Source organism: Nelumbo lutea, chromosome 4, assembly GCF_056320005.1.
Source record: "Nelumbo lutea isolate HS-2025 chromosome 4, American lotus-T2T, whole genome shotgun sequence".
In the NCBI taxonomy this organism is placed as follows: domain Eukaryota; kingdom Viridiplantae; phylum Streptophyta; class Magnoliopsida; order Proteales; family Nelumbonaceae; genus Nelumbo; species Nelumbo lutea.
In genome coordinates this window covers 89,498,404-89,511,162 of record NC_142687.1, presented here as the reverse complement: position 1 = coordinate 89,511,162, position 12,759 = coordinate 89,498,404, and the positions used below count along the sequence as shown (strand labels likewise).

The 12,759-nt window shown below is 34.1% G+C and overlaps 1 protein-coding gene across 1 annotated transcript; it reads right to left on the bottom strand.

The window, feature by feature from the left end:
• Positions 1-4,423: 4,423 nt before the first annotated feature.
• On the bottom strand, positions 4,424-12,118 carry LOC148861674 (DNA mismatch repair protein). Its single transcript, XM_088985988.1, has 3 exons — positions 11,969-12,118; positions 8,281-8,452; positions 4,424-4,747 (listed from the first exon to the last, which is right to left on the bottom strand). The coding sequence occupies exons 1-2, from the start codon at positions 12,057-12,059 to the stop codon at positions 8,328-8,330; spliced, it is 216 nt and encodes a 71-aa protein (XP_088842114.1). The 5' UTR covers positions 12,060-12,118; the 3' UTR covers positions 4,424-4,747; positions 8,281-8,327.
• Between the last annotated feature and the right edge of the window lie 641 nt (positions 12,119-12,759).

Sequence of the window (12,759 nt, the reverse complement as noted above, 5' to 3'; positions counted from 1 at the left end):
GGATGTCGAGTGACTAACTAAACTATTGGGTCAGCAGTTCATTTATAATTGGCTCGAATATTTGAATGTGGGTCCATCCTTTAGAGCCACCGGTAGAGCCATGTATTTGTCAATAAAATTGTTTTAACTTTTCCAAAGCATGCTACATCTGCTTTGATTTTCATGATATCCTGTTTGCAGTGCAATTTAATTTGAACTGGTGCAAAAGGAATGATAGTTTAAATGTTCTGAAATCTGACTGCAAATTTAGCATTCTGTTTTGCTTCCGATTTTGTTTCTTTCAGTGTGGACTGAGGACCATTTAACAACATCTGAAGTAGTTGAACTGAATGACTTGTTACTTGCCTTTTTTTAATGAGTACGTTACTCGGAAGGTTTAGATTCTTTAATATCTAAAACTAAAGTCTGGTTGTATTCCTTCATAACCAAGGTTTAGTTATGAAGGAATACAAATACAAATGTATATAATATAAATATATACAAAACACAAGATTTTACACTCTACAAATTTGTAAAGATAGTGAAGTATCATTGTCATCCATTTCAACTATCATCAAACAACCTCCAAGTGAAATAAAACTTGAGGTAAAGTAAGCCCTGATGCAAAAGTGAACTGGAATTTGCATTTTTCTCATCCCCCCCCCCCCCCCAACCATGCATTTGTATTAGTGCAATTGAAATTGCACTGCACATGAACCGAGACTAAGGGAAGGCTTTGACCAAAAGGAGAGATGAGATGCTGCAACTTAGTATGTTCAATATAAGTCTTAGCTTAAACGGTGGTAGTAAAGGGTCCCATTTGGCTGTAGTAGTCCACTAAAACTGTCACCAACATCACTCGTAAATTGTAATGGTAGTTAAGTGGCATTTGATAATACTTTTCGGACGTTTGAATTTGAAATATTTGTTTTTCAAATGCAATGTTTATTTGGTATTGTATCTGAAATATGATTTGAAAAGTTTTTTCAGATTTAAAATTTTAAGATTCAAACCCGTCACTTAATGTGTTCAGATACGTTTTAGATGTGGCCTAAAGTCAAAAATACCCCCATCCCATTCAACCTCTCTCTCTCTCTCTCCTATCTTCCTGCCACCACTATTGTTCTCCCACCTCCCGCACCCGTGTCCTCTACATCTCTCTTCTTTTGCCTTTTCCAAAGTCAGTCTTGATCGCCAATTCTAACTCCACAAAGGTATGGTTCACCTGTACTAGATCTCTGTTCGGTTTCTGCTTATTTATTTGCTTTGATCTCCATTTAGTTGTTCTTTCGCATCTGATTTTGATTTCTTCAAACTGCACTCTACTGTTTAGTGTGACCGAGATATGTGTTTTCTTTAACAGATTTGACTGATAGGTTTTTGTGTGTTTTTTATTATATTTCTTCAATTTTTAGAAAGAGTTTTGATTTGTCAGTGTGAATGCATTGATTTCGTTGATGTTTTATTTCTTCTCTTATTGATTTCATACATTTTTGCAAAATTATAAATTATTATTATTAATTATTAATTATTTTAATATTTTTAAAAAAATTAATTATTTTTATTAATTTTACTTATGTTATTTATTATTTATTAATTATTTTTATTAACTAGTAATTTTTAATTATTTCATTAAATTTTAAAAATTAATTTAATATTTCATTTATGTAAATTATTAATTATTTTAATATTTTATAGTCATTAATTATTTTTTCATTTTAATAATTTTATTTATTAATTAATAATTTATTATATTTTATTTGTATTATTTCAATGTTATTTTGAAGTTGAAAATTATTTTTATGAGATAATGTGAATTGAATTCAACATTTCAAAATAGTATGTTTTAGGGGTAAAATAGTAAAATCAATGAATTTCAAATGGTAAAGGGTTGATCCAAAGCAAATAAACTTATGAATTTAGAGCCTCTAAAAAGTAAAAAGCACATATGCTTCTTTTTAGACTTTAGACAAATATCTTTTTAATTTTTCATGTTTCATATTTTGGATTTATCAAATGCCACCTTTAGTGTTGACTGCTGCTAATACTTTTAGGTTGAATGCCCTACCTTTCCTTTCGAATCAAACACAACTTTAGTGGTGGTAGTTTATAGGGTAATTCTCATGAGCTTTTTTTTTAATTGAATTGGTACTATCGGTTTTTGTAATTGTTCAAACTGAATCGAATCGATATTGCCGATTAACCACTTGATCGGTTTCAGTTCTTTGGTTTGTGGTTCTTTATATTTACTATATTATAAATATAGATGTAAATATATATACTATATTGTATTGTAAATAATATATGACCGAAAACCAAACCGGTCCTTCAATTTGTCAAAAATACCAATCAATTTGATTAATTGTATTTTTTGGTTTGATTTTATAGATTCGGTTCAATTTATCAGTATTCAGTTTTTTATGAGCACCCTAGTAGTTTTTTTTTTTTTAATAATTAAGCACCCAAGTAGTTTTTCTAAAGTGAGAATAGGCTGGAGTATTATGTTGAATATGTATATATGAATATTATGGAAAGATCTAGACATGCTGGGAATATAATGAAATTCTCACAAATCCCACAGACATCAAATACACTAAATCTATGGTTGACATAATAACTAATAATATTATAAAACTATAAATAGACAAGAAATACATTACAATCTATATAATAGGACATGTACGTATTATACAAATTTATTAATCAGTCCAATACGCATATTATGTATCTCCTTACCAATTTCTACATGTATAAAGCAATTAATATGTTATTGTTTAATTAAGTTAAATTATTAATTGATAATTACAAAATAATATAATTAGTCTAAAAGTATACTAGATTTATGAGAACATAGAAGATCCAATAAACAAATCATAAGTAACTATTTTATTTTATTTACTAAGCCATAAGTCAATTATTATATTTTATTGTCTTTACTTTTTTATATTGGCAAGAAAACAAGTCAACTTAATCTTAAATTCATGCTATCTGATGACTATTAAACTATTTAAACATTACTAATGTAAATAAAGTTAACTTTGTAAATAATATTTTTATTTCTATACATAATAAATTTGTTGTTATTTATTGCAAATTAATTTATAAAAATATAAATCTTAGCTTAAAAATAATATGGAATCCATTAAAATTTCTAAGATACATGTCATATGCAAATTCATAAATTTTAATTACTGAAATAAATATTCTGTTTTAATCATTTTTATTTCTGTAAATTATCAAAAAAATGAAAACCATTTTTACATGATTGGATTTGATAGATGATTCATTTCATTAATATTTATAAAATACTTATTTTATTTTATTTTTTATATTCTGGTTGAGCATTCATATATAACATGATTTATTTAAATTACATGCAGTCTCCAAGTTAAATAAAGGCTACATTATTTCAGGGGCTCATTTGGTTTGCGGGAATAAGGGTCCGGAATCAGAATTGGAATGGGCCACTCAGATTCCAACTATTTGATTGGGTGGAATCGAATTCTCATTCCCATTTCTATGAAATGGCATTCCCCCATTTAAAGAAATAGCCATTCCCTCCCCATCCCTTGGGAATAAAATCCCATTCCAATTATTCTCATTCCAATTCTTGTATGAACCAAACAGACTATGTGAAAGGGCCATTCCAATTCCAAATCCAAAAATCCAAAAGATTTTTTATTCTGAATCTAATTCTAATTCCGAATACAAATGGCCAGATATCCTACTGTAATAATAACATTGGTTTGTGGTGACTGGTGAGTAATCATACTTGTAATTTGAAGAACCTGGCTACAATATTTGCTAATAACATGAGTTGAAGTTTTTTTTAATCTGTATTTAATAAGAAGAGAAAATGGCTAGGCTAGTAATACACCAAACCATTTCACCTGTGCCACATGTCAGTCCCTTTAAAAACTGATCCCTGAATCGGACATATCTATATAGTCTTGTGAACGTGAGTTTGAGTTAAGGCAACCCAAATTGAAATTGCTACCAACGCCCAAAGATCACCTAATCCCACAAAACCACCTTTAGGATAATACACAAGATGCTGATCAGTCAACACAGGGCACAGCCATTCATCCCTTGATGAAATTGATTTAAATGCAACAGCCAAGTGCACTGATACCAAAAACCCTCATGGTAGTTGGTATTGTAACCAAGTACATCGCCTTTTGGTCATAATTTCATTGAACTTCACAGCCCCAAAATTTCCTTCTTGGACTGTCAATAAAGCCATTTTTATATTGTCATTGACCTAAAAATAGTAGCTATCAAAGAAAATAGATTATAGAAAATTGGAGGTCACAAGCAAACATCTTCATCTTAGTCTAGGCTACACAAAGGGTTTCATGCCGAGGGCCATGGGAAAGGCTCTGGATCTGGATGACTTGTTGAATAAATGATACTTGATCTTGTAAAGCTTTAGAATACGCTAGCATTCACTATGCAAGTCAAAATACGATCATTTGTAATAGGCTAAAAGAACCATCAGAAAGTCCTCTGTCCCCATAAACATTGACAATTAAAGGGTAGCTTCTTGTGACAATCACATCACAAGGACACTAAATGAAAAAGTTTAGCTCATTAATTAATTAATAGTACATTGGTGTAAATAAAAAACCCGGCACTATGCTTCTCCAAGGTTGTACTGCATACTCTGCCAAAAAGATACCATCAACAAGAATAAATAGAGCCCTAAATCAGGAACTTGTCACAAGAGCAACCAACCAGTTCACCGGCCTCCAATTATCCTCTGGTCAGCCTGCAAAATATGCCTCAGTTAAATTTAAGCACTTAACATAGCAATGGAGTGGCAATTTCATTCGATTTTAGGACCATCCTTTGGACCTCTCTTATTGTTTTAAGGGAAAATTCCACTTTAGTACCCTGAACTTTGGGGGTAGTGTCAAGTTAGTACCTGAACTTTTCAAACGTGTCACTGCAGTACCTAAGGCCCTGTTTGGCAATGTTCTCACCTGTTCCTATTTTTGAGGAATTCTTACTCTTCAGGAACAACATTGGCATTTGGCAATTTGTTCATTGAAAATGGATTTTTGTTCTATAGAAATAGAAATAATGTTTGGATAACTAAACTATTTCTTGCCTGTGTTTTGAACTGTAAATTTTCCATCATTCCACTATTTAAGGTAAACAGTAGAAGTGAACAACATAATTACAAACATAAAATAAATAAAATGGAAATAACTCGGCCACTCCTAACAAATGTTATTAGTTTTGATGAACGAATGGTGTTGCTTTTTTGGAATTTGGAAATAGTAGAATATTTGTGTAAGAATTAGTAGAATTAACTATAGAAATAAGTTGTAAATACTAGAGTATTTGGTGCATATTCAGGAAGTTGGAAAGTCAACAATGGTGTTTCTGGTCTTGTTTAGGTGTTTAGGGGTCGTGCTGTGTTAGTCTTTAGTTGCATGTGCTTGGTCCTTAGCCTTTAGTCTTTGTCAAGTGTTTCTTGTTATGCTCTGTTTCCTGTGGGTCTGTTTTGCTCTCTGTGTTTTTCTTTTATATTCTACTATTTCCATTCTCAACTATCAATAGATAATTAATGGTAGATTTCTAACAAACTCACATAAAACCAAACTGACTCTCCCAACTACCAAGCAACAGAAGTCGTATAAATCAATATTGCAAACAAATTTCCTTGTAATTACCATCTATAGAATTTTTGTTAAATTTTCCAAAATGAAAAACTATTGCATACCTCATTTAAAGGACTTTTGGTTGAATTCGCAAAACAAATTAAACAAACAAGGCCATCAGAAAACCTTTCAGCTGAGCTTCCTTTACCTCCAAAACCACAGATTAATCAGCCATGGAAAGGCAATAAATGACAATTTTCCTAAACATGGGTACACTTCAAAGGTCTACCTTGGTCCCATCCTTCAATGTTATAGTAATATCTCCCTATTCACCAATAAAATGTGGTACCACTTGAACTTCCTTGATCACTTTGTAATAGAAATTTCTCCTGTCTTGCCCCATTAGTAATGGGTTTGCTTTTGCTACTTGTACATGTTGGTTTAGAGAGGAAGTTGGTGGAGGATAGTTTAGTGGACAGATTAGAGGAGATTAGCAGGGTTTGGGGGGTTGAACTTGCACAAGGGTTGGAAACAACTGGGGTGGAAGCCATTGTTGGATTATTTGTTTAAGAGAAGAGTGTGTGGAGACTGACATGCTAAATATCCATTATCTCACCTTGCTTGTAATGTGTTAGATTCTCTGATTTGGGAGAATAATTACGTTTTAAGATTTAAGAACTAGCTCCAACCAAAACAGGTTGGGAGAAATGCAGAGTTATCTACTAGTGTTTTAAGCTAGCTATCGTTAACTCTATCTCTTTTTTTTTAATCAATATCGTTAACTCTCTCTCTCAAAACAAGGATTGGGAGAACTACAAATCGGAGGACCAAAAAATAGAGCATTCACACATCTACAACAAAGAAACGGCAAGAAGGAACTGTGTAAATGATTTTGGTTGAAAAAAAGTTGTCGGAGATGTGTTTCCGACCATTCACTGTCCTTGACTCAGCGTTCACCTCCCTGGGTTGTGCATTGGTAGAGATGAGGTCGAAGGAATGATGAATGAACATTATGGCTTAGAGTTTATTATTTCGAGCAGAATGACAAAAATGCCCCTACTCTCACGTGAGAATGTGGCACACATTCGTAACTAATGAGGGACATGGGAAGCACACATTTCCAAAGAACGTGTTGTTGGAGAGCGTCGATTGGTCACTCTCAAAGAACGCATGCTTTGGGTGTTGTTCTCACACAAGAATGGCTCGTTTTTTCGTTTTATTTTTGCCAAATGTGTTTTTGTTCTGCAGGAATGCCATAAATAGCATAAACACTCTCGTGAAACATTGCCAAACAGGGCCTAAACTTTCAAAAAGTGTCAAGTTGGTCCATGTCGTTAACCGGCCATCAATTATCTGTTGAAAATGTCAAAACTACCCTTCAAAAGAAGACACTGTTCATTGTCTTCTACCTTGAGACTGAACCAGTTATCTTCAAAGAAAAAGAGAGAAAAACACGACATATGATAGAGGGAAACAATAACTGAAAGCAAAGAAATAACTAGACAAGAATGTGTTTCAGATCTAAAGGTAGATGACAATGACTTCATTAGTCTAGAATCTCAAACACCTCAGCCAGTTCAGTCTCAAGGTAGAAGACAATGAACAGTGTCTTCTTTTGAAGGGTAGTTTTGACATATTCAACAGATAACTGACAGTTGGTTAATGGAAAGGACCAACTTGACACTTTTTGGAAGTTTAGGTACTGCAGTGACACGTTTAAAAGTTCGGGTACTAACTTGACACTACCTCCAAAGTTCAAGGTACTAAAGTGGAATTTTCCCTTGTTTTAATGATACATCTTTTATATGTGGATAGGATATATAATCAGGTAGCACCAAGGATCTTATTCTCAGGGGTCACCTTTCACTTTAGAAGGTGACAATTGTTCTTCTGGTTTTATCTAAAAGTTACCGTTTCCTATAAAAAAAGGGTCTTATTCTCTGATATGTGTATGCATGTGTAAACATGTGTATGTTTATGCTTCAAGGAATGAAAATATCAATGGTGAATCACCATAAGCCTTCACTATTAATATATAAAATTTTGCCCATTACCATTGGTTTATCCAATAAAGAAAAAGGGCAGCCCAGTGCACGAGGCTCCCACCAATGTGGGGTCTGGGGAGGGACAGATGTACGCAGCCTTACCCTTACACATACAGAGAGGCTGTTTCCAAGATTTGAGCCCTGGTCATCCAGGTCGCAATGGAGCAACCCAACTGTTGCCCCAAGGTCCACCCATATCATACTGAGGGATCAGATCTCTTGGCCATTTAAGACATAAGGATCCGATGCTGGAAGGAGAAAATCTCGTGCATTAACTTATCTCATCAAAAAGAAAAAGGAGAAGGATTAATAGCTGACTCCCAAATGATCAGGTGATCTCGTGATCAAGAGGTTAAATTCTATACTGAACTCTGATATAAACAGCATTACATTAAGTAGAAAACCATTGTTATGCTATTCTAAATTCTAATGTGAGAACTGGGTGGAAGTTTTCTGCATTTAGTAACCAAATAGTATATAGGCCAGCAAGATGTTTATTGACATATTAAACAGCCCAAAAGGTTAAAAGCACTACTTCGCTTTTATGGTCACATTTTCAAAGCTTTTACCTATTTAGTAAAATTTGCAACTAACATAAATTTATTGATATTGTATCCTTTTTATGTCTAATTATGATATATAGAACTTACCAATTTTCCCAACCAAGAGAGCAATACTAAGGAAAAATATAAGGCAGCTACGAATTCTTTCTTGTCTCTCTATCATGCTCTCTCCAGGGATTTAGAGCCTCTCTGACATCTTGAGCTTCTGGAGAGTTTTCCCAAGCTCTCTTCTCTGACTCCAAGACAGTCACCTTGTCATCTGCAGAGAAAAGGAAAATGTCAGTCTAGTTTTCCTGCTCTCAAAGCTAAGCTTCGGCCAGGAGTTAATAAGTCCTAAGGACCAGTGTCAAATAAACATTTTCATCCACCACTTTAATGTATTTCACATTTTTGTACAAAAGAGAGTTACTCCTGAAAGAGTCTCAAGATAATTCTTATTAAGTGATCTACTTAATGTCCATTTAAGATGCATGAGGTTAATTGAAAGGAGAACAATATTTTTAACATCAAAATCATGGGGAGGTCACTGTAATTTCAGAAACTTCAAGAATCCTTTTTACATTTTGGAGTGAAGGTAACTAGGATATTTCCCAAATAAGCAAAAGGGAGGTTTGTAACATTGTTCACAAGTTAACCAATAAGAAGTAGGAGCATGTAATGTAGTCAAGGCAACTGAGTTTACCATACTGTCAAAGGAGAGTCATAAATTAGTTTTACTTTGACATAGTGCCTTGATTTCTCTAAACATCATGAGAAATAAAACTGTAAATGCTTTTAGAGAATACAAATGCACATATGAAAACAAAGAAGATTATAATTAAAAGCTAAGAAGAAAAGTCTAATACTGGTCTTGGGAAATAACTAGTTCCAAAGTAAGTCAGACAATCTGAAAATGGGTTTGAAGCCTGACTAGGATAGCCCAGTGCACAAGGCTCCCGTCAATGCAGGGTCTGGAGAGGGACAGATGTATGCAGCCCAAGAGGGATCAGTCTGTGATTGAATTTATTAACCATCATATTGGCTTATACATTCGCCCGAGAGGAATCAGTCTGACTTCAAAAGAGGAATGAAAACCAAACAAACATGTAAGAGCAATTAGAGCAATATCTTAAAATCCAAATATGAAAAGATTGAGGAAAAAAAAAGCATAATAAGAGCTCATAAATCTAGTTTATGTGATGTTTGTTGGTCCTAACTCCTAATGGCAGAACTGGGTCAAAATATGTGGCGTCACCATTTTCTTGGTGCCAGTATGAATTTTCTCAAATGGGTTAACATTTTTCAGGAATGATGAACTCATCAACATAAATACCTTTAGATATTTATCAACACCTCATTGTGGCTGGATGAAGAGATAGCTGAGGTAATACACTGAAAAGCATTGTTGCTTGGACATGGATATGGGGCCCAAGAGTCTGACTCGGCAAGATGAGAAAATATGGACTCACAGACACATCTATGTAAAAGAATATACTATTGAATTAGTTCATATTTTTTGCATTCTAACATTGTCGGCAAAAAATGCAGCAGAATGGCATTCATCCTGTACGTTAGCTGTTTATTTATGCCAAATAAACTGGGGGATAAAAAGGAAATATCACATGGAAGATTCCTCAAGAATCAGTGGAGTGTCAGACTCTGATGTGTGTCCAATATGGCACATTGTCTAATTAGGAGAGTACATGCAACACTGCTCAAAAGCTTTGTTCTAGGCATGGAAATTTATTAAGATTAGTAAATTTTCCACGATCATGAGGAGGTGAGTGAAGTTAGGTTATCCTTGTCAGACAACAGGGATGAAATATCTTGTTAAGATGCTCTCAGTAATCTGAATCAAGGTGACTACCTCTCTCAAGATGGCTATGCACTTAAAAGGTGGTTCCACCTAGCCCTGAAATAGCAAGATATGGAGAATTGACTTGATCCAAGTATCCAACGGTCATTAAGTATCAACATCATTAGAGACTTGCAAGCAAAAAGTGGAAAAAGCAGAAAATAAGATCAATTCATCGTCCGTGAATTTGGATAAAATCAGTTGGCCAACCAGTTACAATGGAACATGGATATTTTGTTGTACATTAAAAATTAAACAATAAAATCCATATTTGTTGAGTAAGAAAACAAGCTACATTTAATAGTTTTTTTTTTTTTATCAATAACACAATTCATTAATTAATTACAGGAATAATTACAAAGAGGAAGACAAGCTACATTTAATAATCTGCATGCATTTCATTATATATCTGGAAAGAAATAACAATAAAGGATACAATGGCAGAGCCAGAATATGCCAATAAGTCAACAACAGATTGAGAAACCCACTAAAGATCTGAAGCACATAATGTGAGGCATTAGGATTCTAATTGTAGAAACTCCATGTTAATAGTATCAGGAAATAATTCATGCTTGAGCAACCATTTTGAATTTGGGATTGAGGAAGATAGTTTTGACTTGGAAGTTCTGACACATCCCATGTCCATAACAATTACATTGCATATTTCAAGTTTCAGTTTCTAGTTGTGCAAACTTCACCATAGTATCGGGAAAGAATCCATGCTTTAGCAACCACTCAAAATCTAGGATTAAGAAGAGATATACTGAATTGTCAAATCTGACACATACCACACATGCATAACAGTGCCATGTTAAAAAAAAAAAAACACGCATACCTTAGGTAACACTAAGTATCCAGTATCATGATACCTAACTAGTGATATATTGCAACATTTTAAGCTTTGTTATGCTTTAGCAACCACTCAAAATCTAGGCTGAAATGGCAAATCTGACACATATCACACATGCATAACAGTGCCATATTAAAAAACACACATACCTTAGGTAACATTAAGTATCCAGTATCATGCTACCTACTAGTGATGTATTGCAACATTTCAAGCTATGTTACCTGGATACAGCAAGAACACGGCTGGATACAGTATCAGATATGGAATTTATGCTAAAATTCAAGTATCTAGCATGATAAGACACCCTCATACAGGCATTCCGGTATCATAGAGCAGTCTATTGTCTTATCATTCAGTATGAATTATTAACAAGTTATCAAAAGTGCCTAAAACTCAATAACTCAAATATTGGATTTCTTTTCCTTTTGGAAAATGTGTTATTTTTCCTCTCCTTTGCCTTTCTTTGACTATTTTAATCTCCAACTGTTCTTTTAATTCTACCAGGCTCATCATTCACTCAATGATAGTGAAACAGGAACTCTCTCAGGTTTCTACAATACTGTTACAAATGCACATCTACATCTATGAGTTTAAATATAACTAGGCCCCTATATGCTTCTGCTTCCACGGTGGGAGTTTTCAGCCTCTGTCATACTCTCTTCCACTTTGACATTACATTCTAGGTATTTGGGTCCATACTCATCGAGTTATAAGTATACTTGATCTTAATATTTGCAGTTTAACCAGCTTTGCGGGGTGCACCTTATTCTAGTTGCTGACATCAATATTCGACGTGGACATTGAATAATACAAGTTAACTTACAAAGAAAAAGGACAATAATCTACGAATCAAATGAGTAGTAACTACTTATAGTACCATTTGTTTCGAAATCTCCGTCGTATGCATATTACTATTGAAAATGGATAGAATTAGAATTCGGAGTTTAAAAATTAAAATATAGTCTAGGGTTCATATCTGACCATTTCGATTCTACACAGGCAGTTAAAACAAAGAAAATTTAAATCGGGAAAAAGGAAGGGAATGATAAAATGGAACACTTGAAGCGGTAAAGAAAGGAGGGTTCTCACACAGAAACCAGTTTGGATCATAAAGAACTCCATTGAAGCTCCGATCAAGGCCGAAACAGCTGCAATCTTCAAATACCAATCCAGGAACTTCATCTCCAGCGATGAATCACTTGAAAGTAACAGAAAGGAATTGGAGATACCGGGGAAGGATTTTCAGGGAGTCGAGAATCGAGTAGCTCGTCGTTTCCCTCCACCACGCCGCCGTTCACTTAAGCGTACAGACTACAGAGCGATAGAAGGCACCTCAATTGAATTGAAAATGGATTTTTGCTTCCATAGTTTTGCCGTGTGTGCTTTGGCGAGTAATCTGCTGCTAACTAATATGTGTATTACAGGCTACACAACCAATCACGAGTAAAGAAGCCTGTAATACGCGCGCAAGTCGCAACAGATCCCGACGCTGTGTTTCGAGCCCTTTTTTGATGCTTGACCCAACTTTTTGACCGTACAACCTATTTAAAGTTTGAGTAAATTCCTCCCTAGTTAATTTCTGATAATTTCGGTTTAGTACCTTACTCAATTATGCTGTTTACTTTTCCCTCAGTCCCTTGCCTTTTCTGACATCCTTGCACCTACACTCCTCCCGTTAGAATCCGCTAATGAAAAGGATAAAATGACTAAAATACTGCCGTTAGTTTTGTTTTGTTTTTATTTTTATTTTTTTTCTTTCCAAATTCACCCCTTACTCCTTTATGCTAATTTCTGGTTTGCTTCTTCGGTTCTTGCTTGCTTACTAAAAGAACGAACTAAATAGGGTAAATTACAAATTCACCCCTTACTCCTTATACTTTAA

What these genes read in the sequence shown, in the direction of transcription:
- LOC148861674 (XM_088985988.1), bottom strand. Translation starts at nt 12,059, where the DNA reads ATGAAGTTCCTGGATTGGTATTTGAAGATTGCAGCTGTTTCGGCCTTG. An exon ending in TATGATCCAAACTGGTTTCT is followed by an intron (nt 8,453 to 11,968) that starts GTGTGAGAACCC and finishes TTTTCTCTGCAG; the next exon opens with ATGACAAGGTGACTGTCTTG.